The sequence below is a fragment of the Hyphopichia burtonii genome (genome assembly GCF_001661395.1).
Source record: "Hyphopichia burtonii NRRL Y-1933 unplaced genomic scaffold HYPBUscaffold_1, whole genome shotgun sequence".
Lineage (NCBI taxonomy): Eukaryota > Fungi > Ascomycota > Pichiomycetes > Serinales > Debaryomycetaceae > Hyphopichia > Hyphopichia burtonii.
In genome coordinates this window covers 974165-999961 of record NW_017963728.1, presented here as the reverse complement: position 1 = coordinate 999961, position 25797 = coordinate 974165, and the positions used below count along the sequence as shown (strand labels likewise).

Below are 25797 nucleotides of genomic sequence, written 5' to 3'. Positions count from 1 at the left end.
GACATTTGCCCTCAAATTTTGACTTTCATTTTGTTTTGCACTAAGCTGGTTGGTGAGTGCAGAAATAGTCTTCGACGAATCATCTTGCAATTTACGGTGATCTGCCGTTAATGAATTAAACTCGTTTTGAAGAGCATTGAATTCTTTATGAAGTAGATATACATCTTCATGGAAGTCTGTCTTAACAGAGGTATTTTCTATGGATTCTCTTCGAGTAGAGTATTCTTTGAATTCATTTACTTCTTTTTCCAATTGGTCTATAATACGTTCGTACTCATCAAACTTGGCATCCATTGTTTTATTGATTTTGGTGAGATGAATGTTTTCTTCTCGAAGTTTGTCAACTTCATCGCCGTATGCATTCATTCTTGACGACTTATCTTTATCCAATAATTGGCACAAGTGATTGAACTTTTCCTGGATTGCCCGCTGGTTTTTCCTAAGGATATTGGATTCAGCTGTTTCCTTCTTTATGTCCTCTTGTAGCTGCGAAACTTCATAATTTTTAGCATCGAATTCTTCTTGTAAGGAACTTAATAAATGCATTAAGTCTTGGATTATCTGTTCATTATTATTAGCTTTGGGAGACGCAATACTCTTTTGATCAGCAGAAGAAATTGTCAGCTTCAAGTTTTCATTATTGTCAAATTTTTTATTCAACTCTAATCTGATAACATGAAGTTTCATATCTAAATCAGCTATTCCACTGTGGTCATCGAGTGATCTAATCAATGCAATTCGGGAAACTTCATCAGTCACAGGATCATTAATCAATAATTGAATGATGTCATGAGCAATCCCAATGCAATTGTCAAAATTTTTATTTAAGGTCAGTAATTGAAAGTCTTTATCTTGTAGTTTATATTGGAATTCTTCGAGGTTGGAGTATAAGTCTTCGTTCAATTTATAAATTTCATCATAATGACGAGATAGATTATCATAATCGTTTTGTAGCTTATTAATTTGTTCTTCATTACGCTGGTTATTCTGTAAAGTATTTTGATTATCGGTAGGTGAAAAACCATTAAAATTATCCTGGAAGTGAGTCAATTCGGTCAAATCCAATTCCTCCTTATCTTGTTGACGAGTTTTATCTATCAAGCTTTGAAGAAACTGCTTGAAAAACTTTATTTGAATTTTGTAGCCAGTAATTTGTTTATGTAACTCATTGATAGTGGAGGCATTAGAAGCATTACTCGAGAATTCGCCTGGCTTATTAAAGGAAGGGGTCATCAGAATTGCAGTTTTGTTTAAAGGGAATTTGGATTGATCAGGAGTCAATTGGTCAGTCAAGCCGAGATTAGAAGGGGCCCTCAATCTTTTCCAAGGAGAATCATTAGTCCTAGCCCGAAGTCTTTCAAGTTTGGCAGTTTCTTTAGAACTATCGTCTATATCAATATCACGGTCTAATTGTGCTTGGGTTTCATTGAATCTGGTACTATCTAATGAATCAACTGTCGCATTAAAACGATCACTTTCTTTCAAAGGATTAGGCTTTTTATTAAGAGATTTCACTGGCTCCATGGCTTCTTTTTGAGGTAAATTTGTTTCATTTTGAGTCTTTAGGCCATTCACATTGGAAATGTTGAAGAGATTCGACGGCAGTTCGTCTAGTTTATCGCTTGTTAATGGTGGGAATGTTAACGGCAGATTCACACCACTAGATGGAGATGAATGTTTGTGGGACAGATTGTTTTCGTAGGTCAAATGCTTATTAAAATTAATAAATGGTTCATGAGGAGACTGGATTTTTGTTTCGGGAGATTTATCAATTGAAGTCAAACGATTCGACTGACTGGGCAGCTTCTCGTCAGCCATAAACTGAGTACCTACATAGTCTGTTGACACTACTGATCCAGTATGAGGCAGTCCAAGATGACTTTTGGAATGCTTTTTCAAAAGTGGTGAGCTATTCAAGGACGATTTTTGAGGATTGAAGATAATACTATTATTCTGAGGACTATTTGGAACTCTTATTGAAAATATAGAACTATCTTTTTCGATACCCACTCGTTTCATGTCAGCTAAGGATTTTTTCCAACTAAGAATATCATTTTCCATGCTATCGTGCCTTTCATCCTCGGAGCTTTCGATATCATCGATATCATCTATGCTATCTGTAAATGCTTGTAAATTCTCTTTATTATCCGAGGAGTTGTCGATATCGGGATTCGTTATGAATGCGCTAGACTCTTGGGTTATATCTGAATTCATACTAGGATACATCATATCGAAGGACTTTTGAGTAGATGTGTGAAGAGGATACTGATCAAAGCTCTTTGAGTCCTTGGCAGAACCATCATCATCCTGGTTACTTTCATTGGCTTGTTTATCACGAGGAGAATGCTGTTGGCTATTTAATGAGTATTGGGTTGATTCCTGTATGGGATCTTCTGTCATCTCACCAATTGATGGGAATCCTTTTGGAACCACCTCCTCTGTAACTGTAGATGTTGATTCAGAACCTGAAACAGTATTTGAGTTTGGTGTGGGAAGACGGTTTGGCGATGTTGAATTAGAAAATTGAAATGGAGACGACTTGGAACTTGGTTGATTATCGGCCGGTCTCAATTCGCCCGTCAGACTCTCTTCGGTGCTGGCTCGTTCAAAGCTGGTACTACCATCAGAACCACCAACTATCTTATCACCATCTTTGAGATCATGCTGTTGGCGCGGCGTCAACTCATTTGGGGCCCCATCGCTTAGATTAAAAACACTGCCCTCTGTATTGATGGACATGATCACACAAGGAGCATTAATATGATACACTTAAAAGACAATTCAGTCTAAGTTCAAAGGAAGGAAAGCTGTTATAGTTATAGGAGATTTTGTTTACTTTTTTTTTAAAAAAAAAAAAAAAAAATCTGAGGACCAACCTCTTTTCTAGTTCTAGTACGCGCATCAAATGGTCAATATTGTTATTACAACGACAGGAGAATTGGCTACAAGGGGAAACCCACGAAAACTAAGCATTTTGCAATGTATGTATATTAAAAGGGAATTTTTAATAATGAGGGAAACTAACTCATTTCTTCGTCTTCATCATCTTCATCATCTTCTTGGGCAAATTTTATAGCTTCTTTCAATAAATCTTCTGGGATGGATTCATGTCTACCGTTAGTTTCTTGTTTAGAACACCAACTGATTTCCAATTCATAATCTTTATCCTTGTTATCTTCATGAGCTTGGTGAATGATTCTAGCAGCATGTTTGACTGCATCTTTAATTGTTAGTTCTTCAAAATTCAATTTTTCTAATTCTGATTTAGCAGTTTGTCTTCCTTTACCAGTAGCAGCACCGGTGTAACCCCAGGAAGTACCACTAGGTTCAATCATATATAAATGCGATCCATTATCATCGATACCACCAACTATAGCAACAATACCAAAAGGTCTAACGGAGTTATAACAAGTATAGTTTTGAACATAAATCCCCAATCTATCCATTAAATGGGGAACCGAAACAGGGGTTTTATATATATTTCTAAAGGATTGGGCTTCATCTCTACCTCTGTTAACAAAATGACGTCCATCAGGTAATAACCCAGAATAAGCAACACCAATATGTTTATCAATTGTTTGAATACGTTTGTTCTTTCCAGGAACCAATAACTTGGAATTTATGATTTTTTCAACGGCTAAGACTATCCCGTCTTTACATTTGATACCAATTGATGTACCACCATTTTCAACTGCCTTCATGGCATATTCAACTTGAAAATTTCTACCGTCGGGGGAGAAAACACTATTCGACAAGTCGTACCCGGTACCGATGGAGGACATACTGCTGCTTTGTTTATTTGTTATATATCACGGATGTAAGATACCAACGATGGCTCGGTCAATGGGGGAAACTAGAATCTGAATTGATGTAAACTGTTGGTGATAATCAATCGTTCTTTTTTTTTTTAAATCGCCACCCATAGAAAAAAAGGTTCTGAAAACCGTGAGACCCGTGCACCGTATACCGAATTTGAGGTACGCGTGAATAAGAACAGCTAATGGCCAAAGAGCTACTGGCTTTATCTTAGTATCGATACAGGAAATGGCAGTTGAGTTTCAATGGCCATGGGTTGGTATTGCGGTATGTTGAAAAGGGCCGGAAGGAAGATTTGGTTTGGGATACTAACATATATAGATACCGTGCGTACTTATTTCAGTATTATCGTATGGATCCCATTGGTTTGTCCTTAGACACCATATGGATAAAGCAGATCAAATAAAGTTCCAAGCTTATGTGAGTGTGATTTGGATAACTTATTTGATTGCGATTTGGAAAAATCCAGGTACTCCTCCTAAGAATTTCAACCCTAAAGTTGGAGAATGGAGAAGATGGTGTAAGAAGTGTGAAAATTATAAGCCAGAGAGAACCCATCATTGTCGAAGCTGTAATCAGTGTGTTTTGAAGATGGACCACCACTGTCCCTGGACTAATAACTGTGTTGGACATGAAAACTTCCCCCATTTTCTCCGCTTTGTTGTTAGTGTAGTTGTCACTACAGGGTGGTTATTGATTGAATTATTTAAAAGATTGGTTCAATATTATGAAGATCGTAACTTGCCATCTTATTTAATTGACAAGAGGGAAATGTTTGCGGTGATTTTCTTATTACCAATTGATTTATTTGTATTTGCAACAATTACCATTTTATTAGGAAGATGTATTATTAATTTAATTTTTAAAGGAATGACCCAGATTGAAGTTTGGGAAAAGGAAAGGATCGAACAACAGTTCTATAGTGAAAGAATGTGGGCACAAATTCGTCAAAATTACTTTAAATTGTATAAAAAACCTTTGCCCGAGTTAACATCTTGGAATCATGATAGTAGATACTATGATGAATTGGCCCAAAAGGAAGACGAATTAGATGAGTTGGAAGAGACCCAAACGTCGTTTGAATTACATGAACACCAGCTTCAACAAGAGGAACATAACGACAACCAAGAATCCTTGGTTCCTAAATCTTTTACAATGGATGACATAGTATTCCCCTACGACTACGGATTATGGTCCAATCTCATCCAAGCGTGTGGATACCCCTGGATGTGGTTAATGCCATTGGGTGGTCCAAGAGGTAATGGTTACGTTTTCCCTCCAAATGAATACGTAGAAGAAGATCAATTAGGATTACCTTGGCCTCCAGATGGAGGCCACCAAGAAATCAGCGTGATAAACAACCAGCCTGATTTCGATGATCTCCTAACCGATGACCATACTATTAGGCCCCAGGATCTCGGCCCCTTGAGAAGAAGATTAGATCCAAGACTTAATCTCAGCCGTAAGGAATGGATGAACGAAATGGGAGAAACATTAAATGATTTCGGGGTCGATGTAGATGCTGAAGCCTACGATAAAGAAGACATTATTCCCACCAATTAACTTACACTGACTGAAAACCAATTGACTAAATATACAACCCTTTCCTCAACCCACAACCAATGCCATACCGGTCTAGTAGAATAATTGCAGAACCATTGTAGACTGATTTCGCAATAGGTAATTTATGTGGACGAAAACACGTGATATGTGCAAATTATAAGTTGCATCAATTTTGGGTGCGGGACTAAATTAATTTTCAATATATAACTAGGTATGTATTCCCACCAGATTGATCAATTGTTTTCTTTTTCTTTCGATAAATACTTTAATAAACTTTAAAATGTCTTCTACTTTAAGATTAGGTTCCACTGCTCCAGATTTCACTGCTGAAACTTCTAACGGTCCAATTTCTTTCCACGAATTCCTTGGTAATTCATGGGCTGTCTTATTCTCTCACCCAGATGATTTCACTCCAGTCTGTACTACTGAATTGGGTGCTTTTGCTAAATTAGAACCAGAATTCGCTAAAAGAGGTGTTAAGTTAATTGGTTTATCTGCTAACAACACTGATTCTCACAAAGCTTGGATTAAAGATATTGATGAAGTTACCGGTTCTAAATTAAACTTCCCAATCATTGCTGATCCAGAAAGAAAAGTTGCTCACGCTTATGATATGATTGACTACCAAGATGCCACCAACGTTGATGACAAAGGTGTTCAATTCACCATCAGATCTGTTTTCATCATTGATCCATCTAAAAAAATTAGATTAATCTTAGCTTACCCAGCTTCTACTGGTAGAAACACTGCTGAAGTCTTAAGAGTTGTTGACTCTTTACAAACTGGTGATAAACACAGAATTACCACCCCAATTAACTGGGTTCCAGGTGATGATGTTATTGTCCACCCATCTGTTTCTAACGAAGAAGCTAAGACTTTATTCCCTAAATTCAGAATCATCAAACCTTACTTACGTTTGACCCCATTGGAAGCTGACAAGAACTAAGCTAGTTGATCTGGTTGAAAAACTTTCTTTCTCTATGTGTATAATTATATCTTAAGTCTATTCTGTTTGAATAATATCTCGTTTACCTGTAGAAACCTAGATCTGGTTGCAAATTTTAACATCCTTATATTGATGCCAAAATGTATCCTTTGGGGTCACCAAGTACACCCAATCGAGTATTTAACTCTCCCAAACATTCAATTGACTTGTAGATCCTAAAATCAGAAATCGTAGATGAATCCTAATCCACTAACAAAAAAAAAATGGTATGTGCAGGACTTTGAACAATCCTCATGAAGAATAAATACCTGATGATTTTGTAATATCATCTAGATACTAATCTTCTCGTAATAACATATCCAGGCATAATACAGACTATAAGCGGGTCTTTATTCGAAGCTGGTATTTTAAAGTACCGATTTGAGCAAGTGTTATTCCCAGCGATTTCAAGAAATTCCATTAAATGATTACTTGCATGAATTGAAGGTAGATATCAAATTACACCATGGTTAAGTTACTACATAGAGGAAAATCTCTTATGGGTCGAGGAAACGTTCTCATCCGAAACCATACTAATGTTCGTCCGTATTCACCAAGCAGCTCTGCGTTGGTCTTGCCTCAAAGACCCAATCACAATTCATATATTTCTATACCTAAATCACTAGCATTATCGAATGTATCAAGGACAGATTCAGGAACACTAATGTCATTTTCAGATATGAAACCGAATAACTCAGGATATGATCCTGATGATCAAAATAAAAAGGCCAATTTAGGATCGATGATAGACGAAATAAAGTTGAATGTGCCTAACATTTTTACAAAATCAATTCCAAAGCATTTAATATCATCCAATGTTTTATTAAGGATATGCCCAACCCATTTTGCCGAGCTTAATTCCTATTTACCAAACATTAAGGGCCATGTTTCTTATTATACTACTTGTAAAACGTTACAATTGATCTTAAGCTCATTAGTTTTAAACCCAAAAGTGAAACTTCATATTCAATCAATTCGAACTAATGTTTCATCAGAAGATACAGATTCCACTTATCATTATGTATATCCGCAAACAACAAAGATTCATGTGAGATGGACGACTTGTCCTGAAGGCTGCCATCATCTTTCAACAAATGAAAATATCGATGAAGGTAAAAATTTCCATTCTACTTCAGATGCTAAATTGGGTTCTCATAGCTGGTCTAAATTCGATACTCTGAAGTTTCTTAACTCCAATAATAACCCTGATATTCCCGTGGCTTCAGATGAATCAAAACCTTTTCAACAGTCACTGACTTCAATTAAAAATTTGCTATCAAATTTAACAACTGGTTTAATAGGTCTTACTAAAGAAGAAAAGAAATTGGAAAGAGTGATTTCGGGTCTCTTCATTTTTGAATTAAATACTGATAATACTGAAATTGTTGTACATACTATTGAAGATGTCGATGTGATTGAACGAACTGAAATGGAAGACGTTGACGGAAAATTACGAATTTGCTAATTGATTCTTTGAAAATATCTATACTGTAAATAGTTTATTAGCCCTTTGTGGGAATTACTCGTACATATTCAAATATATATATTATGATTATATATCAAGTTATACAAAACAATAAATTTTTTATAATTCCTCAAACCTGTTTTGCTTTTAGTGTTTATATGCTTAAACTGTGTTTTGATCATAATTAGATTAATCCGTCAAGAGGTCCGTTATCGTCACTTCCCTTGATCAGGTTCATCGTATCAAAAATCGCTTGCTTGACGGTTTTAGATAAACTACCCGACTCTTCAGGAGAATCTAAGTTGTATAGTGAGTTCAATTGAAATGCTAGATATTCAGCTTTTTCCAAGTGACTGAGGTTCTTACCTCCTCTTTTTGTTTTGACCCATTCCCATAGTTCCTCGTTATCCTTTGTTAAATCCTGGACTTTGCCATCATAATCTATTTTTTTACTTTTGATTGCATCAAGAGTAAGTAACAAATGGGAGCTAAGTAGTAATTGGCTTTTGATTAAGTTAGTGTTTTCATTTGTTATTCTAAATATTTGCAATTGCAATAATAGTATCATTACAAGGAATGAAAATATAAAATAGCAAACCAAGACGATATTATTCTTAACAAATTCACGGAAGGAGAATTGGGACATTGAAGTGTGAATTTTATTACCTGCGAGTGATTTCTTAGCTGATTTTGATCTAACCACCTTTTTGGGCTCTTGGGAAGCATCTTCTTGCGTAGTTGGCTTGACGATTGTTGGACCATCCACCATATAAGTATTTTGTTCAATTTCTACTTTCAAGGTAGTTAACAAATCTTTAACACTACTCTCTTGGCCTGCAGCTGTGGACTTTTCAATAAGACTTTTGATCCATGATCGACCTGTCCAATTTATATAATAAGATATTTTGAGGTTCGTGGTATTATCCGGTCCCCAAGTGAAACAATACCTCGTAACAACTGTGAAGGAATTACCCAGAGGAACATCGGGTGTTGCAACCACTGACTTCATTGAAATATAATCAGTGAAATTAAGGTGTTCAATAATTTCACTTACTTCACATTTGGTTGATTTAGGACCAACTGAGTAATTAAGAGCCCTCTTATAAAAATACTTTCTTTCGAGTTTAGTTGGATCACTTTCCATTGGATGGAATTTATCATAATCAGATATTTCACTAGCATCGTGATCTTCCAAGAATTTTTTATGAAATGAAGTACTGCTACTACCAAATAGAATATCATATACGATACCTACAGGGGCATTGATTATTTCATTGCATAAGTCAACTTCATTAGTTTCTCTATTATGATTTTCAAAAGATGTTGGTGTATGAATTTCAGGTCCCATATTAGTATAGCCACAGTCTGGCTTAAATTTCAAAACTTTTGTATCAACTGTTACTAATCCCCCCTTAGAGTCAGCTATTGATTTATGAGGACTTGTTGAGGTGGAATCTGGAATCATATCAGAGCTACCATCCGATAAATCATCATTATCAGAGTCGTCTAAGCTAACATCTTCGCTGTCATTGATTTCACCGTCACCGTCTTGATTATTATGATCAGCGTCATCATCCACAGATAGCATATAGGCATCAAATTTTTTTCCACTTTCCGAAGAAACTCTTCGATGGCTAGGATCAGATTGCACATTTTCATTATCAGATGTTGCACTGAGAATATCATTTACTGATTTTAATGATTTACCAGTTGTGCCTTCCCATACGCTCACCATGAAATCAAATGTCATATCTCTTGAAAGAAAACTAGCAAAGCTATGTTTTTCAGTTTTAGTTTGAATCATTATACCATTAGGAAATAATCCAGCTGTGGTTTTCTTTTCAAATCGTATGATATCGTCCATTGGTATAGCTAAGTTGGTCACCCACCCAAGCAAGTTGGAGTTAAAGCAAATATTGTGCTCACTGATGTAGATTCTTCCTTGTAATAGAATTTCCCGGCTTAATGCACAAGCAAAATCATCCAATAATCTATCCGTAAGGTCCAAATTTCTGAAGAGTTGATGAAAGTCGGTATTCCTTTTCATAATAGCATACCTATAATTTGTATCTTTGAATTTTTCTTTGGTATATAGCTTGACGTCATATTTTTCCTCTTTATCGAGTAATTCCTCGATACTAGCTACAGAATCTGTGTTGGCATGGTTGTTGCTTGATTTTCTATAGCTTATTATCTTTGGAGAAACCGGACTTTGGAAAGCACCATCAGCCTTACTCAAATCGGGAGTTGTTTTACTTTTCAAACTTTCGGTATCAATTGATGGTCTTTGATCAGTATTCCCATTTATAGTAGCATCAGAAGCTTGCAGTTGCATAGCATATCTCATATTCTCCATTGCTGCAGATTTAGGTGAAATGATTTGATCCTTTTGTTTATCTTTTTCACCTAAGGAATTTGGTTTGCTTTCTTTAGATAGTATTGAGTTGGCATCTTCACGAGTTGTGTAAGGATTTGCGGGTACTGATTTTACAAGAAATGGGGACTGTAGAGACATTGAGGATAGCGAAGAATTTGTGGACGAGCCGGGTGCAAATGCTTTGAGTTGTTCTCTCCGTCTTTTGATATCGGGATTTCTATTATTGGACAGGTCAGAAGACGATCCCGAAGCATTGTCATTATTGTCATTACTATCATTAATTTCATTATCGCCATTATCAGCATTACCAATTGAGCCAATGTCTTTGGCCTCACTACCGTTGGAAGTAGCTTTTTCATCAATTGAGCCATCATCAATTTTCGGATTACTTTGAACTTTAAAATCACTTTTCGTAGACACTTTCGATTCGGAGCTTAGAGGTTTATCTTGCATGCTCTTTTCTTTTTCAGCCAGTCCGTTTGGTTGTTTAGATGTAGTTTGCTGGTCCTTTTCATTATTGGCATCTTTCAGTATAGGTAAGGACTCGGTGGATGGGGGAAAACTGTAAGACCATGCATCGTCATCATCTACGTCAATATTCATTTTACTTTTTGGAGATTAAACACCCAATAACTCTTTCAATTGAATATATTATTCTTATTAGTCAACTTTAAGTTATAAACCTAGTATTAGCAATTTCATTTAGATATTTTTAAAAAGAAATGATTTTGTGTTGGTTAATATCTTCGGTATACGAGTGATGGTAGAATAACGGTACGGGTTTTATGCCAACGATTTTCTCGTTGTCTTGCTAATGGGTTATTCGGTTACGACTTCACAGCAGCCGGTTTAATCTATACGACAACACCCAACTAACCTGTCCAGTCTAATTAAACGAATTAACTTCAACATAACCTACTTGCTTGGTAACAGGTATTGTAAACGAAGCAAATGGTTGTGTAGTGATACTTTGATACGAATTAATTAAGGGGTCTACGCTAGATCACAAGATCCAGAACTACAATATCGATACTATAAGGTACTAAAGAAATAAAACGACGTGTCATTAAAATTTGCAAATATACAAGATTATTTCTCGTGACATGAAACTTAGATAATAAAAAATCAACCCCCGGAAGATAATAATTATATATATACCAGTAGATGTACGTCCTAAAAAAACCTGGTCATGAAGACGATTGAAAAATTAGGATAATTAAAAATACAGTTTTTATAATAGGAAAATGGTTTTTTGATGTGAATGGAAATGGGAATGGTTTTGGTTTTAGATGATGTAAAAGTGGAAGAAATAAATTAAACGGATTCTAAAACGACATCTTTGAAACCAGAGGAAACTTTTTTACCTTTATCATCAGTGGTAGCTTCACCGTGTAAAGACATTAAAGCACCCAAGTCAAATTTTGGTTGTTTTAATAATTTAACTTTTCTGATGTGAATGTTTTGTAAAGGTAAGATAGTTTGAGTTGATTTTTCAATTTCACGACCAATAACTTCTGGAATTAATTTAGAAGTTAATTGAGATAAAGTAACATTGGAAACTTCTCTTTGCATAATTTCAATCATCTTTTTTCTAACATCACTTAATTTAGAAGATTTGGCATAAGTAGTCTTTTTAACTTGGTTAGCTTGTCTTTTAGTGAATGCAATAGCAAAAATTCTTAAAACATAATCATCAGCAGTTTTAACAGTGACATTAGCTTCAACTAATGATTGCCATTTTCTGACTAAAGATCTTAATTTATCAGAAGTAAATTCTAAACCGTGGAAGTTGGTTAATAAGTTTTTACCTTGAACTTCATCAACTCTCAATTTAACTTTTCTGTAAGAGTGATCTTCAGTACCTTGTAAATCAGCTAAACAAACTTCAACAACACGACCTTTCAAACCATCGGCAGCGTTTTTTAAACCAGTAGATTTGTTAATTAAAGTTTTACCAACGTTTCTGTTTTCAAAAGTGGATGGGGCTTTGATATCGTACCATTCTTTTTTACTGAATGGATCAACAGCTCTCTTCTTCAAACCTTTTTTACCTTTCGACAATCTCTTATTTTTACCAACAGCCATTTTTCTGTATTAATGTATATAGAAGGAAAAGAAAAACCCAGGAAAAACGTAAGTGAAAAATTGTACCAATATAAGTTGAAGAGCTATCGAGCGCACCCAGTGAAATTTTTTTTTCCTCCCTCGTTTCTCGCCGATTCAATAGAATTCTTAAGAATACTGGTGCGAAGCCTATACCGGGGCCCGGATATCGTGGTATTTGTATGCGTAAAGTCATGCGTTTTGTTCAAGGAAACGACTTCCGAGCACTAACCACCAACTGCTGATGGACTGTGCCAAAAACCACGCACGTGCAAACACATAGGGCTTGTGCCGCTTCGTGACTGCTTTTTTTTTTTATTTATTCATTTTCCGCGCTTTCTCTTCCCCGTAACTCAAAGGGTTGAGCTTTCTGAGTTGCAAAATGTACGGATCTACTGGATGAATTGAATAAATGATATTAATTAAGAAACTTGTTTATTCAACAAACTGGAAGCTTCTATATGCTAATATATATAAAAAGTAGAGAAATAAGTTTTGTAAAACCAAACCCAAGTAGATAAAAATAAAAGGTAATAAATTATCATAATGTTAGTGTAAAAATAAATATCGTTTCATAACAAAAGAATAGTAAAAAAATAGAGAATTGAAATAATACATTATTCACTGAAGTCATTCAAGAAAGACCATGGATGAATAAGTTTGGATAATAATAACAAGGTAGAAAAAACAGAAAAAATTTAATCAAATAGAAATAATCTATTGGTTTTCTGGACGTAATTTTCTAACTTCTTTACCGACTTTCCAAATTTCCATATTTCTAATGATTTCTAATTCTTTTTCTAAGTTTTCACGGTAGTCTGGAGAACCATTGAAGTCCAAAGATCTTTGAGTTTCAGAACCGTTTTTAACGGATTCGTATAATTCATTGAAAACTGGTTTCAAAGCATCTTTGAATCTTGGGTACCAATCTAAAGCACCTCTTCTAGCAGTGGTGGAACAAGCATCGTACATGTAGTCCATACCGTATTTACCAATTAATGGGTATAAAGATTGAGTAGCTTCTTCAACGGTTTCATTGAAAGCTTCAGATGGAGTGTGACCATTTTCTCTTAAAACTTCATACTGAGCTAAGAACATACCGTGGATACCACCCATTAAACAACCTCTTTCACCATATAAATCAGAGTTGACTTCTCTTTCAAAAGTGGTTTGGTAAACGTAACCAGAACCAATGGCAACAGCTAAAGCAATAGCTTTTTCTTCAGCTTTACCAGTGATATCATTCCAGACGGCATAAGAAGAGTTGATACCTCTACCTTCTTTGAATAAAGTTCTGACAGTTCTACCAGAACCTTTTGGAGCAGCTAAAATGACATCAACATCTTTTGGTGGTTCAACATGAGTTAAATCTTTGAAAACTGGAGAGAAACCATGAGAAAAGTATAAAGTTTTACCTGGAGTGATTAAAGGTTTAATAGTGTTCCAAGTTTCAGATTGAGCAGCATCAGATAATAAGTTCATAATATAAGTACCCTTATTGATAGCTTCATTAACTTCAAACAAGTTTTCACCTGGAACCCAACCATCTTCAATGGCAGCTTTCCAAGAAGCACCGTTTTTTCTAACACCAATGATAACATTTAAACCATTGTCTCTCAAGTTTAAACCTTGACCGTAACCTTGAGAACCATAACCAATCAAAGCAAAAGTATCGTCTTTGAAGTATTCTAATAATTTTTCTCTTGGCCAGTCAGCACGTTCGTGGACAATTTCTTCAGTACCACCAAAGTTAATAGATTTAACACCACGAATAGCAGTTGGAGCCATAGATTGTTTAGAAACAACTGGACGAGCAGCGTTAGCTAAAGCAGATAAAGCTCTTTTAGAAGCAATTTGTCTAGAGGCACGGCTAGAAGCAGTACGAGCCATACGAAGGGAAGCGTTTCTGAAAGACATGATTAATTTAGAATTGAATTTGTTTGATGAAGAAAAAGAAAAAGAATGAAAACTCTAGCCAATTGAGAGATACTTGACTAACTATATATACTAGAACTGGACGGGGGGACGTAAAGGTGAAAAATTCGTCGATGCGATTTATGCAGGATTTTTTTCCCTAGTGTTCAATTACTATGAGTCAATAGTAAGAGGGGGGTCGTGCCAAACCTGGGGACCGGCCGCCGTTGCGGTACCGGTCCCCGGTACCGGGACCGGAATGTTTCTCTAAGATGCCTTCAACGGAGAACCGGAGACAATCCCATCAATTACACTGATAACTAAGTATATGCCTTATATTCGTTACTATTCATTAGATTATTTACTATCATTTTTCAATGATAAGGTTTTGAAGAAGATTTCGAATTCATTATCTTCATCTTCTTCATCCAAATCATACCAAGACTTTGATTGTAAAGAAGAATCCACCAAAGAAGGTACATTAATATTACTTAAATTTTTCGAGTCATTTGAGTCATTCGATTCATTTGATAAATTACCGTTCACGTAATAATTTATTTGAGAATTACTAGTATCGGAGATTTGTTCATCTAATTTGAAAACGTCATCATTATGAATCACGTCATCATCGAAAAGTAATTCATCTTGATCATCATCAAGATAGAATAATTCATCATCAACGGTTAAACCTTTATTCCAATTTTTTTCTAAATCAAGAATGAATTGATCAAAGTTTCTTTGATGAATTTTAGATTGATATTGAGATAAATCATCTTCTAGACCACCGATATTTAAGATATTCATGAAAATTTCAAAACAATTTGAATTCATCATTGGATAAATATCGTATAAGATATCATGTTGATTATAAAAAACAAATTTTTTGAAATTATAATCCGATTCTAAAGATTTATAATTAGAGTCATTTGGAATTGGTTTAAAAGGAGCATTACCAAATAGAGCGGTCAATAAGGTGATTCCAACCGACCAATAATCTGCAAATAAAACATCGTATTCAATTTTATTTTGGAAAAGAGGACTTGAGTGAGCGAAGACTTCAGGAGCCATGTATTTTTCCGTACCGATATCGAAATCACTACTGAATCTTTTATTAGTAGCCAACCCCCAATCACAAATTTTAACTTGACCGATTGAATCAAACAAGATGTTTTCTGGTTTAATATCGCGATGGTATATGCCTAAAGAATGAGCATAGTTCAACCCATTATAAATTTCTTTTGCCAAAGTCCAAATTTCAACATTGGCCAATTTATTTGCACTATGGATCAATTCATATAAATCGCCATTTGGGCAGTATTCTAAGATTAAATGGATGAAATCTCTCGATTCAAAATGATCCAACAACTGACAGATGTTAGCATTGGCTCTGCCCAACGTCTTCAAATGGGTGATTTCATTGAGCGCCATCAATCTCAACTCCTTATGCGACTTGTAGATCGACTTCATGGCAACTTTAGTCTTGGTATGGATATTATAAGCCAAGGTCACTTTACCAAAAGAGCCATTTTCAATTGGCTCAACGTACTGGTAAGTATTCTTCAATAAGTATTTAGAAGATTCATAAGCTTCATAGTCATCAAATTTAGCATTAAACGATTTCGTAACGGTATTTGCACTGCGGGATTCATCAAGAATCAATGGAGATATAACAGAAGTCATTATAACGTGAAATATATATAAAAGACCAACCAGAAAAGTTATTAAATAGAAATGAAAATTAAATACAAGCTAAAACCAAAAAAACAACAAAAAAAAAAATATATATATATAGAAAAAATGAAAAAGCACAGCTAAGAGTCTAATAAGATCGTAAGATCAATGCAATGGGAAAAACCAGGCAACCGATAAGATCTCCAGTAATACCGTATTGAACAGATGGACGTTAAAGAGATGAGAGTGAACTGGGCGATAGAGAGCGTAAATAAAATAACCGATAATGAACTAATGCCCTATAATAAACTGGGAAAGGAGTAGTATATATAACCAAACCAGACGTAAGTGAGATCTCCACTGTGAGTCAAAGAATGTGACAGAATTCCAAAAATGACCTCACTTTGAAAGAACACCACAGAATAAAATAGGGGATGGAGTAGTGTTGCAGACCAATTCGAGATAACCCAACATTTCGATAAGCTTCTTTATCTTTTACCGCTTAGGGAAGTGTGGTGTGTGGGTGTTTTCCTGTCACGTGATTACGGTACCCGGGGGGTTTGTCATTTTTGGATGTGCGGGTGTTTGTTTTATTGGGTGTACGGGTGTTTGGTTTGTGGATGTACAGGTTTCTTCTTTTACGTTAAAAAATACATTAGTATACATTATTACTTAAGTAACTCTTCGATTTTAGGAGCAATACTGGCAGGTTTGGCAATACTGGAGTATCTTTCTACAACGTTACCTTCCTTGTCAACCAAGAACTTTTCGAAGTTCCACTTGATTCTGGTCAATCCCAATAACCCGGATTTTTCTCCCTTCAAGTACTTGTAGACGTCATCGGCCTTGTCACCATTGACATCGATTTTCTTTAATACTGGGAAAGTGACCCCGTAGTTCAAAGAGCAGAAAGAAGCAATTTCCTCAGAGCTACCTGGTTCTTGCGATGCGAATTGGTTACATGGGAATCCAATCACTTGCAATCCTTTATCGGCGTATTTCTTATTCAATTCTTCCAACTCTTTATATTGAGGAGTGAACCCACATTTGGAAGCAACATTCACAATCAATACCACCTTACCCTTCAAGTCACTGAATGGGAAGGGCTTACCGGCTTTGTCGAGGGGGGTTAATTCGTAGAACTTGGACATTTTGATGTTGTTCTCCCACAATTGAAACCAGCATCTCAGGAGATTTCTTCTTATTTATACCCTGAGGAGGGGGTTGTGTGCAGGCCCCAGCTCTTCTCAGTCAGTTATTCAATGAATAATCAGCCTTACGCGGCCAGAGTCCTTCGGATGAAAGACGTTGTGCCGAGAGCGCTAGCTACTCCGGAGTTTGTTTGGTTCAACGGTTGAAAGTGAAACTCCGTGCCATCAGAAATATCAGAAAGGTTGGAGATACTCCACAAATTAGTAATTGGACCCACTGGCCAGACCGTGAGAAGATATTGTGTTCGTTTGGTCGGACCTACTGGAGTTAACTCGGGGAGCGTACTACTGATTCATTGGTGATTGGAGATTCCCCAAGATCAGTCCAAGATCCACCGAAGATTCGTCGACTCATCCAGGAGTCGATTCTTTTGAGATTCATCGTTTAGTTAGCAGATCTATTAGGATGGGAATGGCAGGTAATTGCTGCAATTTTTCCAAGGCACGACAAGGTTGAAAATTTTCTCATTATAAACGGTTTGATATTAAACGGGTATACTTTAGAAACCAATTCAGGCCCTCCAATGTTCAGATCGGTGCTTTTAAGAAACGTCATTCGTACGCCGGTTATTAGATTGCCGGTGAAACATGCTAATTTCCATACCACTTCCGTTCAATTAGCAAAAGCTAAAAAGGGAGGAGGGAAACCTAGTAAGAAATCCAAGGAAGTTGAAGAAGATTCCAATGATACCCCAAATTTAAAAGAAATCTTGGATTTGAAAGAAATTGAAACTCGTTTCAATAAAATAATCGAACTTTTCACCAAAACTGCTAATGAAACTAAATTAGGTAAAACAAATCCATCAATTTTTGATAAATTGACTATTAATACTGATGATGGTGATCAACCATTTATAAATTTAGCCCAAACTTCAATTAAAGGGAGAAAATTTGTAATAACTGTTTTCGATCCTCAATATACATCATCCATTATTAATAGTATATTAAGTTCTAACCTAAATATGAATCCTCAAATCGATCCTTCAAATAAACAAACTTTAAATATCCCATTACCCCCAGTGACAACCGAAATGAAAAAGGAAAATATAAAAGTTTTGAAAAACGAATTAGAAAAATTTAAAACTGGTAACAAAAATTCATCTCTTAATTCAATAAGATCAGATATTAAAAATAAGTTAAGTAAATACTCCAAAAAAAATAACTTATCTGATTCCGATAATAAATTAGTTTCAACTTTTGAAAAATTACATAAAACTCATGTGGATAAATTGAATGAGGTTTTCAAGAATGCTGAACAAGCAATACTTAAATAAAATCACTTTAAAAACAAACGCCTTCTCCAATAAATAGTCTTTCATAATTTTTTTCACACCATTTTATGATTTTCAAACTCTGATTAATCACTTGTTGCGACTTGATCAGTTCGTCACTCAAACAGTAGAACTCATATTGCTGGTCAGATAACATGAACCCAGTGATGGTTTGATTGTTCAATTGCCATCTCAAATATGTAAGTTTCTTATTCTTCACCGTGATTGTTTTGATGCTTGATGACTTTGTCTTGATTAAAATTGAATAGAAATAAACTAATTGTAGTATTTGATTCACGTCTAGATCGTCAGATTTGGTCAAAGCATCACTCATGAAAAACTGTTTATGCAACTTCAGTTTATATATGAAATGCTTGATGAATTGATCCTCTTCGTTCTTGAAGATTTTTAAATTACAACTATTCATTAGTTCGTCACTTAATTTATTCCGAAAGATTTCATTCTTGATGATTTTGTATATTATATGATCCGAAATTTCCTTCATTTGAAAGAAACTGTTTTTATTGCCACTTATCAATATAATCGTAATGATTTGTGGTTCGATATTTTTCCCATCTACCAACAAGTATTCCGCTAAATCGAATTTTTTAACGAAAACGTATAAGAATCCATTGCTATTGAAATTAGGCATACATAATGGTATCCACAAATCTTCCAGAGATTCGTTTTTTTCTTGATTCAATGGTGTAGATTGTATAGTTAATAAAAGCGTTTGGATATCATCATTTGTTAGTTGATGATTTCGAGGCCTCATCATGGTTAATATCTTATCAGTTCCAAATGTTAATAATGAAAATAATAAGTCTCCGCTTATATACTGCTCTTGTTTCTCTTGTAGATTGAAAATCGATGAAGTATCTGATTCCTCTTTGGCTTTTAATTTCTTACAGCCTAATAAGATGGAGTTCAACTTGCTTCTAGCAGTATGACTTATTTTGGTGCTTTGTAAATTAGACCCTAATAATTCACTGATGAAAAATTCGAATCCTGAATCGTACTTATTCGGTTCTTTAGTCGAAAGCCCGTAAGTTAGCTTCATACATAAATTATCAAAATTACTGAAATCAAGTGGAGTCAAGATTTTTCTTAAATCATAATTCATTCGATTATTAAAGTTTTTTGTGATGGTTGTTTTGGATAATATCGATAACACATAGTTATACAATGTATTCAATTGTCTTATTAGATGATAATCATCGTTTTGAGATTCTAACGATGGTATTATTTCATAGTTCAACTTGGTTATTGATACAAATAACAATGGATCTTTGTTCAATACTGAAAGCTTTAAATTGTTTCCATACTTTATTGATTTAAAATCCTCCTTCATATTTTCCTGGAATGTCGATACTATCGTGGTTATTAAACCCATGTATCCAATCACGATATCATCCGATCCATTCATCGAATATATTGGTTTTCCTGCAGTTGATAATATGAAAAATTGCTTAAATTTATCGTGAAATTTACCTGCATCATCACTCGTTTTATCAATATTGATGTACCTAGCTAAAATGTCTTCAATGGTCAAGGGCTTATTAAAGATGTTCCAATTTTGGAAGTCATTCTTCTTATTGTTCATTGAATCAATCTTTATCTTATACTGTTCATTAATCATCAAATCTTGTAATATATTCAGAAGATCGTGTTCATCTTCATCTTCATCATCCAATTGTTCGGATAAAATATCATCACTGGTATGTATTATAGGAGAAATCAAGCTATTAGAGCTACTTGTCAGTTGCTTACCTTGTTCATCAATTGGTTTATTTAGATCAGCATTTTCAAAGTTAATGGCAGTTGTAGGATCACTAGCATAGTTATTAGCCTGTGGTTTTGATTGGGGTAGTAAGCCTGCGGATGATGTTTTACGATCCAATACCAACGGTCTCTTAATTGGGCTAGCTGCCCTTCCTGGATCACTCATGGAGAGCTGTAAACTTAGAAGTAGGTTGAAGTTATTAGAAGTTAACGCGATACGATTTTTTTTTTCTATGGAGTATCAGTCTTATGAAATATCTACATTGAAATATCTACATTGAAGTATCTACATTGAAGTATCTACATTGAAGTATCTACATTGAAGTATCTACATTGAAGTATCTACATTGAAGTACCTACATTGAAGTATCTACATTGAAGTATCTACATTGAAGTATTATTTATTAAGATGATATGTGGAAAAGAGAAGAAGAATTGAAAGTGAATTAAGATCTTAAGAAAATGTACCAAACTAAAAATACAAAGAATAATCCAGCCCCAACAACTGGAATGTATTGTCTAATCATGGCTTCAAAGTTGATTCTTTGGGCCTTTTTACGGTATTTGATAGAATCGTTTCTTAAACTTGAGGATAAATCGCTCATTTTATCCAAAGAGTCTCCTCTGTATAATAAGTCTTCAATATTTTTAGTCATAACTTTCTTAACATCAGCAAGATCAGTATTCAATTTATCAATATTCGATTGAGCTCTTTGATCTTGGTAAATCTTCTTGGTTTTACTCAAGAAATTATCAAATGAACTGAACCCAAATGGTCTTGCACCATTGCTCAATGCCTCTTGACCGTGGGAGTTTTGAAATTCGTGGGATACTTCTGATAAATATGAAAATGCTAATGTTCTTGGATAGGATTTATCACAAATACTTAAATAAATAATCGAATTGGAGATCAAGTAGTGAATGTTGAAAGCCCCGGACTCAATGGTAGCTTGCGGTTCACTATTAGGAGTGATTCGACTAATTATCAACTTACACTTCTTCTTTTGTTCCATCAAGGCTGGATCATTATTGTCGTCGACCGATCCACATAACGGGAGTGCTAAATTCGGGTTAGTAAAACCATCCCCAGACTAACTCTATATGTAATACGCACCATCGTAACGGTAGATTATAGTAGATTTAACCATGTTTAACCTATAATCCCTGTTGACTTGAATAGTTGGTTCGTTTCTGTTCGCTATACGTGGAAGTCTACTCTTTTTCTTTTTGACCTGGCCGGATTTCAAAATCAGTCACGTGCGTTGGTCTGCAGTAGCTGGGCATTTCCGGGCTATTTCCGGCCGTTATCGGTTATCGCACAAGACCAGTGAGCAGAGACACACAAAAAATTTTAAAAGAGAGCGTTTTGAATCCACAGGGATCCATAGATCATTGGTTTATATTGGTATTGAACGTTTTTTTGTTAGACAATAGTGTTATTATAAGAGTAGGGAGCATCCAGAGCCACTGCAAGACGCTGTATACGAAGGAAGATGGACTTATCTAATTTGTCGACGGACCTACCTCCAACCAAACCAATTGATGAAACCTCCATTAATGAATTGAATAGAGAACTAACTACCGAGTTCAAGAATGCAGCCAAGTCGGTGGCATCGTTGTATAACTCATCAATTCTGACGGGCAATAAGGATACGAAACACCAGAAGATGGAGTTTGCCAATGCTGCCAAATCAGTTGCTACTTTGTATCGACTTTCAAATAATTCTAATAATGTTTTTTTAAATAAGGGATACCTAGAATGCTTAGATGATTTATTGAATAATATAAGTAATGGAGAGGATATTGAGAACTGGGCATTAACCAAAAGAGCTGAGATCATTAATATGAATAAAAATAACTTGATCTCTAGCTCAACAACAGAACCAATATCTAATGAGGTGACATCAAACAATGAGATAGCATCAACTGAATCGGATGCTTTTAATATCCCCACCGATTACGATTTTGCATTAAGTCAAGATTTTTCCACTAGCTACCGTTTTAGACCAAGTTTTCCTGCATTATCGGTTACCCATGGGCATAAATTTAGAAATAACTTGAAGAAAAATAAAAAAAATGATTCATTCAAGAAGAAATACCGATTACAAAATGAACGAAACTGCTCACTGGAAGAATCAACTGGCCTGTCGGATTACGAAACTGATCGTGATTCGGAAGATTTGAATACAAAGAAAAATCTTGACGGCGGCATTGCTAAAAAGAAAAGAAAACTTTTATCCGGTAATCTGATGAAAACAGAGTATATCTCTGAAGATAAAGAACATCATGATGACGAGATTAATTAATCATCATCTTATTTTCATTTCAAACTTGTTTTATTTGCATACTTATATTTATTCATGAATCTCTTTCCTTATAGTTATGATGTTAATGGTTATTTTTGTTGGCTCTTTTTTATATAAATTTTACATAATTTTTTATAGTATAAAGTAATGTTATTTTATAAACTTTATAAAAATGCATTTTCTAATATGCAAATAACCCATCTGCATTATCAACGTATTCATCATCAAAATCATCATCCAGGTCGGACTCATCACCTTCGGTACTTGATACTGCTTCCAGTGAAAGATCACTGGCATCTGCATTCTGATCAACCAAACCCTCCAATGTGAAACATAATAAAGTATCTCCCTTAGCTTGAGTACCTTTTGAAACTTGATAAGTTGATTCAACATTACAATTAATTAATTTAGCCTTAGGTTGTATAATTACATGATGTCCAATTATGCAGTTTTCCAATTGAACATCGTCTTCAATTCTAACATCATTTAAAATTAAACATCCAGTTAATTTAACTCGTTTACCAATCCAACAATTTGGTCCAACAACTGTTCTTTTAACATTGGTTTTTTCTCCCAATTCAGTTTCTGCTCCAATTAATGAGTCATTACCAACATTTGCAATTGGCTTTTCCTTTGCTGCTTGTTGGCCTTTTGCCTGTGCTTGTAATTTCATAAAATAGCGATTTGCTTCCATCAAAACTGGTAAATTATTCGATCTGAAAAAAGTAGCTTGTTGTGGTACAATCAAGAAGCTGATCGACTCTTTCAATGAGGAATGTCTCCACGATCTTCTTGCTAAATCACGAAATATCTTCGATATGGTTCTGGTTCTGAAATACTGTTCACTAAATTTTAATTGGTTTCTTTCGAAAATTTCAAATATTTGTTTACAAGATCCAAAGTATATGGAACTATTAAGTAATTTGGTACCAACAGTACTATTGGGGTATCTCCAACTCATTTGTGTTCTTAATTTTAATGCTTTATGAAAATCAGTATCTTCTTTAGAATAAATATCTAATAATTGTTGTTGTCCATCTTCTAATTCAGTGTATACAGTATAGTTTTTAGGAAATATGGTGTTCTTCTTATCCTCTATATCCAATGAGTTCTTATAATGCACTGCTAATCCAATATCTTGATCTGATTTATTTCTATAAGCTTCAATCAAGACCTGGGGTGGTAAATTGGTAATGAAATCACAGGGCAAGATAACAAAGTTTTCAAACCCTTGTAATTTGTTAGAGTTCTTCAAATAACTCAATATTTCTCCGCTGGAACTTGCAATATTAGAAACGATATCAATCGAAGTTGCGTACTGAAATACTTCTTCAGTTGATCCAACAATCTCAGCCTCGCTCTCAATCTTTTTCTTATTGGTTTTCGCCAACTTATAGTTCTCTAATGCAGAATTCATCTCCTCGTAACTCTCTTCGTCGGTCACTAATGTAATCTTGGGGAAAAATGCCTTTTCACACCAATCTAATACATATTCAAACATTGGTCTATTGGCAACAGGCAACAACGCCTTGCACACCCCGGTCGACCTGAGCTGCGAAAACGGCGTCAAAGCCCTTCCTGGCCCACACAATACTACCGCGTGGAACTCCATTATACTCTGGGAATCAATTCGAATTGGTTGGTCTTCTCTTCCAATGGCTTCATAAGCTTTTTTTTTTTTTTTTTTTTTTTTTTTGACTCTTCGTTGATGTCGTTATATGTGCAGTACCCTTTGGCTGGTCGTTTCTTTACCGTCTCTTCAACTACTCTCATTTTGCCACTGCCAAAGGAAAAAACAGTGAGAAATCAGTGAACACCAGCGTGATTGGCAAGTATTTAGCGATATTAACAGCATTAGCTTGATAATTCGAGTGTTTTTCCATTAATTGATCGAGTGAAGAAAGACTAATTGACAATTGGGAGCCAGATAAGTTAATCAGTTGAGAAAATAAGTATGAGTGCCGAAGAAAACGATCCACTTTTAGCAGCTTTACAAAACGACGAACAATCGGGTGAACAAGCTCAATCAGCACCAGCGGATCCAGAAAGAGAAAGAGCATTATCTAAATTCAAGGATAAGTTAGTGGAGCATAGAAAATGGGATGCTAGATTGAAAGATTTAAGATTAACTATACGAGATTTAGATAAAGACTACGATAAGACTGAAAATGATATTAAAGCATTACAATCGGTTGGACAAATCATTGGAGAAGTTTTGAAGCAATTGGACGAAGAAAGATTTATAGTTAAAGCATCAAGTGGACCAAGATATATTGTTGGATGTCGTAATACTATTAAAAGAGAAAATTTGAAGAATGGAGTTCGAGTTTCTTTAGATATGACTACCTTAACTATAATGAGGATTTTACCAAGAGAAGTTGACCCATTGGTGTATAATATGACTACATTTGAACCGGGTGAGATTTCCTTTAATGGTATTGGTGGTTTAACTGATCAAATTAGAGAATTAAGAGAAGTTATTGAATTACCATTGAAAAATCCAGAATTATTTACTAGAGTTGGTATTAAATCACCAAAGGGGGTTTTATTATATGGACCTCCCGGTACTGGTAAAACCTTATTAGCAAAAGCAGTTGCTGCCACAATTGGAGCTAATTTTATATTCAGTCCTGCATCAGCCATTGTAGATAAATATATTGGTGAATCAGCTAGGTTGATTAGAGAAATGTTTGCATACGCTAAAGAACATGAACCATGTATTATTTTCATGGATGAAATTGATGCTATTGGTGGTAGAAGATTTAGTGAAGGTACTTCTGCTGATCGTGAAATTCAAAGAACATTAATGGAATTATTAAATCAAATGGATGGGTTCGATACTTTGGGTTCAACCAAAGTTATTATGGCAACTAATAGACCAGATACTTTAGATCCTGCTTTACTAAGAGCTGGTAGATTAGATAGAAAAATTGAAATTGGTTTACCAAATGAAACTGGTCGTTTAGATATTTTTAAAATTCATACTTCAACTGTTGCTAAACAAGGAGAATTTGATTTCGAAGCTGCAGTTAAAATGAGTGATGGGTTTAATGGTGCAGATATAAGAAATGTTATAACTGAAGCTGGTTTTTTCGCAATTAGAGATGAAAGAGATTACATTGTTCAAAATGATTTAATGAAAGCGGTCAGAAAAGTTGCTGATGTTAAGAAGTTGGAAGGTAAAATAGACTATGAAAAATTGTAAGTTTATTTTGATTCTATTATACTTTATAAAATAAAATAAATTTATTTACGTTAAGATAACTGTAGTTTACAAAAAAAAAATTAAATATGTATCATTAATTTATAGGAGTATATATACATGAGACAACC

At 34.9% G+C, this 25797-nt stretch overlaps 15 protein-coding genes across 15 annotated transcripts; 6 read left to right on the top strand and 9 right to left on the bottom strand.

Annotated features, from left to right (window-relative positions):
• Nucleotides 1-3020: 3020 nt before the first annotated feature.
• PRE10 (proteasome core particle subunit alpha 7) lies at nucleotides 3021-3782 on the bottom strand (the record flags this gene model as incomplete). Its single annotated transcript, XM_020218079.1, has 1 exon — nucleotides 3021-3782. One exon carries the CDS (start codon nucleotides 3780-3782, stop codon nucleotides 3021-3023), a length of 762 nt encoding a protein of 253 aa, XP_020078791.1.
• A 262-nt stretch (nucleotides 3783-4044) lies between these two features.
• On the top strand, nucleotides 4045-5379 carry HYPBUDRAFT_103186 (palmitoyltransferase; the record flags this gene model as incomplete). The annotated part of the gene is made up of 2 exons (XM_020218247.1): nucleotides 4045-4083; nucleotides 4138-5379. 2 exons carry the CDS (start codon nucleotides 4045-4047, stop codon nucleotides 5377-5379), a joined length of 1281 nt encoding a protein of 426 aa, XP_020078790.1.
• A 140-nt stretch (nucleotides 5380-5519) lies between these two features.
• PRX1 (thioredoxin peroxidase) lies at nucleotides 5520-6373 on the top strand. The gene has a single exon (XM_020222861.1). It carries the CDS (start codon nucleotides 5660-5662, stop codon nucleotides 6323-6325), a length of 666 nt encoding a protein of 221 aa, XP_020078789.1. The 5' UTR covers nucleotides 5520-5659; the 3' UTR covers nucleotides 6326-6373.
• A 655-nt stretch (nucleotides 6374-7028) lies between these two features.
• On the top strand, nucleotides 7029-7829 carry HYPBUDRAFT_3664 (uncharacterized protein; the record flags this gene model as incomplete). Its single annotated transcript, XM_020223366.1, has 1 exon — nucleotides 7029-7829. The coding sequence occupies one exon, from the start codon at nucleotides 7029-7031 to the stop codon at nucleotides 7827-7829; it is 801 nt and encodes a 266-aa protein (XP_020078788.1).
• A 93-nt stretch (nucleotides 7830-7922) lies between these two features.
• HYPBUDRAFT_151362 (uncharacterized protein) lies at nucleotides 7923-10920 on the bottom strand. Its single transcript, XM_020220457.1, has one exon. The coding sequence runs from the start codon at nucleotides 10807-10809 to the stop codon at nucleotides 8014-8016; it is 2796 nt and encodes a 931-aa protein (XP_020078787.1). The 5' UTR covers nucleotides 10810-10920; the 3' UTR covers nucleotides 7923-8013.
• A 563-nt stretch (nucleotides 10921-11483) lies between these two features.
• Nucleotides 11484-12291, bottom strand: HYPBUDRAFT_164322 (40S ribosomal protein eS1; the record flags this gene model as incomplete). The annotated part of the gene is made up of 1 exon (XM_020222660.1): nucleotides 11484-12291. The coding sequence occupies one exon, from the start codon at nucleotides 12289-12291 to the stop codon at nucleotides 11521-11523; it is 771 nt and encodes a 256-aa protein (XP_020078786.1). The 3' UTR covers nucleotides 11484-11520.
• A 735-nt stretch (nucleotides 12292-13026) lies between these two features.
• Nucleotides 13027-14226, bottom strand: ILV5 (ketol-acid reductoisomerase; the record flags this gene model as incomplete). Its single annotated transcript, XM_020218068.1, has 1 exon — nucleotides 13027-14226. The coding sequence occupies one exon, from the start codon at nucleotides 14224-14226 to the stop codon at nucleotides 13027-13029; it is 1200 nt and encodes a 399-aa protein (XP_020078785.1).
• Nucleotides 14227-14580: 354 nt separating this feature from the next.
• HYPBUDRAFT_102838 (kinase-like protein) lies at nucleotides 14581-15903 on the bottom strand (the record flags this gene model as incomplete). Its single annotated transcript, XM_020218227.1, has 1 exon — nucleotides 14581-15903. One exon carries the CDS (start codon nucleotides 15901-15903, stop codon nucleotides 14581-14583), a length of 1323 nt encoding a protein of 440 aa, XP_020078784.1.
• Nucleotides 15904-16562: 659 nt separating this feature from the next.
• HYPBUDRAFT_104046 (glutathione peroxidase) lies at nucleotides 16563-17045 on the bottom strand (the record flags this gene model as incomplete). Its single annotated transcript, XM_020218323.1, has 1 exon — nucleotides 16563-17045. One exon carries the CDS (start codon nucleotides 17043-17045, stop codon nucleotides 16563-16565), a length of 483 nt encoding a protein of 160 aa, XP_020078783.1.
• Nucleotides 17046-17629: 584 nt separating this feature from the next.
• HYPBUDRAFT_159566 (uncharacterized protein) lies at nucleotides 17630-18744 on the top strand (the record flags this gene model as incomplete). Its single annotated transcript, XM_020222443.1, has 2 exons — nucleotides 17630-17663; nucleotides 17727-18744. The coding sequence occupies 2 exons, from the start codon at nucleotides 17630-17632 to the stop codon at nucleotides 18377-18379; spliced, it is 687 nt and encodes a 228-aa protein (XP_020078782.1). The 3' UTR covers nucleotides 18380-18744.
• Nucleotides 18387-20324, bottom strand: HYPBUDRAFT_154732 (uncharacterized protein; the record flags this gene model as incomplete). Its single annotated transcript, XM_020222060.1, has 2 exons — nucleotides 18387-19878; nucleotides 19903-20324. 2 exons carry the CDS (start codon nucleotides 20322-20324, stop codon nucleotides 18387-18389), a joined length of 1914 nt encoding a protein of 637 aa, XP_020078781.1.
• Nucleotides 20325-20604: 280 nt separating this feature from the next.
• SEC22 (SNAP receptor) lies at nucleotides 20605-21306 on the bottom strand (the record flags this gene model as incomplete). Its single annotated transcript, XM_020218073.1, has 2 exons — nucleotides 20605-21218; nucleotides 21273-21306. 2 exons carry the CDS (start codon nucleotides 21304-21306, stop codon nucleotides 20605-20607), a joined length of 648 nt encoding a protein of 215 aa, XP_020078780.1.
• Nucleotides 21307-21549: 243 nt separating this feature from the next.
• On the top strand, nucleotides 21550-22569 carry HYPBUDRAFT_117089 (uncharacterized protein). The gene has a single exon (XM_020219173.1). It carries the CDS (start codon nucleotides 21652-21654, stop codon nucleotides 22462-22464), a length of 813 nt encoding a protein of 270 aa, XP_020078779.1. The 5' UTR covers nucleotides 21550-21651; the 3' UTR covers nucleotides 22465-22569.
• Nucleotides 22570-22613: 44 nt separating this feature from the next.
• On the bottom strand, nucleotides 22614-24003 carry GCD1 (translation initiation factor eIF2B subunit gamma). Its single transcript, XM_020220456.1, has one exon. The coding sequence runs from the start codon at nucleotides 23963-23965 to the stop codon at nucleotides 22646-22648; it is 1320 nt and encodes a 439-aa protein (XP_020078778.1). The 5' UTR covers nucleotides 23966-24003; the 3' UTR covers nucleotides 22614-22645.
• Nucleotides 24004-24418: 415 nt separating this feature from the next.
• RPT4 (proteasome regulatory particle base subunit) lies at nucleotides 24419-25669 on the top strand (the record flags this gene model as incomplete). Its single annotated transcript, XM_020222059.1, has 1 exon — nucleotides 24419-25669. One exon carries the CDS (start codon nucleotides 24419-24421, stop codon nucleotides 25667-25669), a length of 1251 nt encoding a protein of 416 aa, XP_020078777.1.
• Nucleotides 25670-25797: the final 128 nt, after the last annotated feature.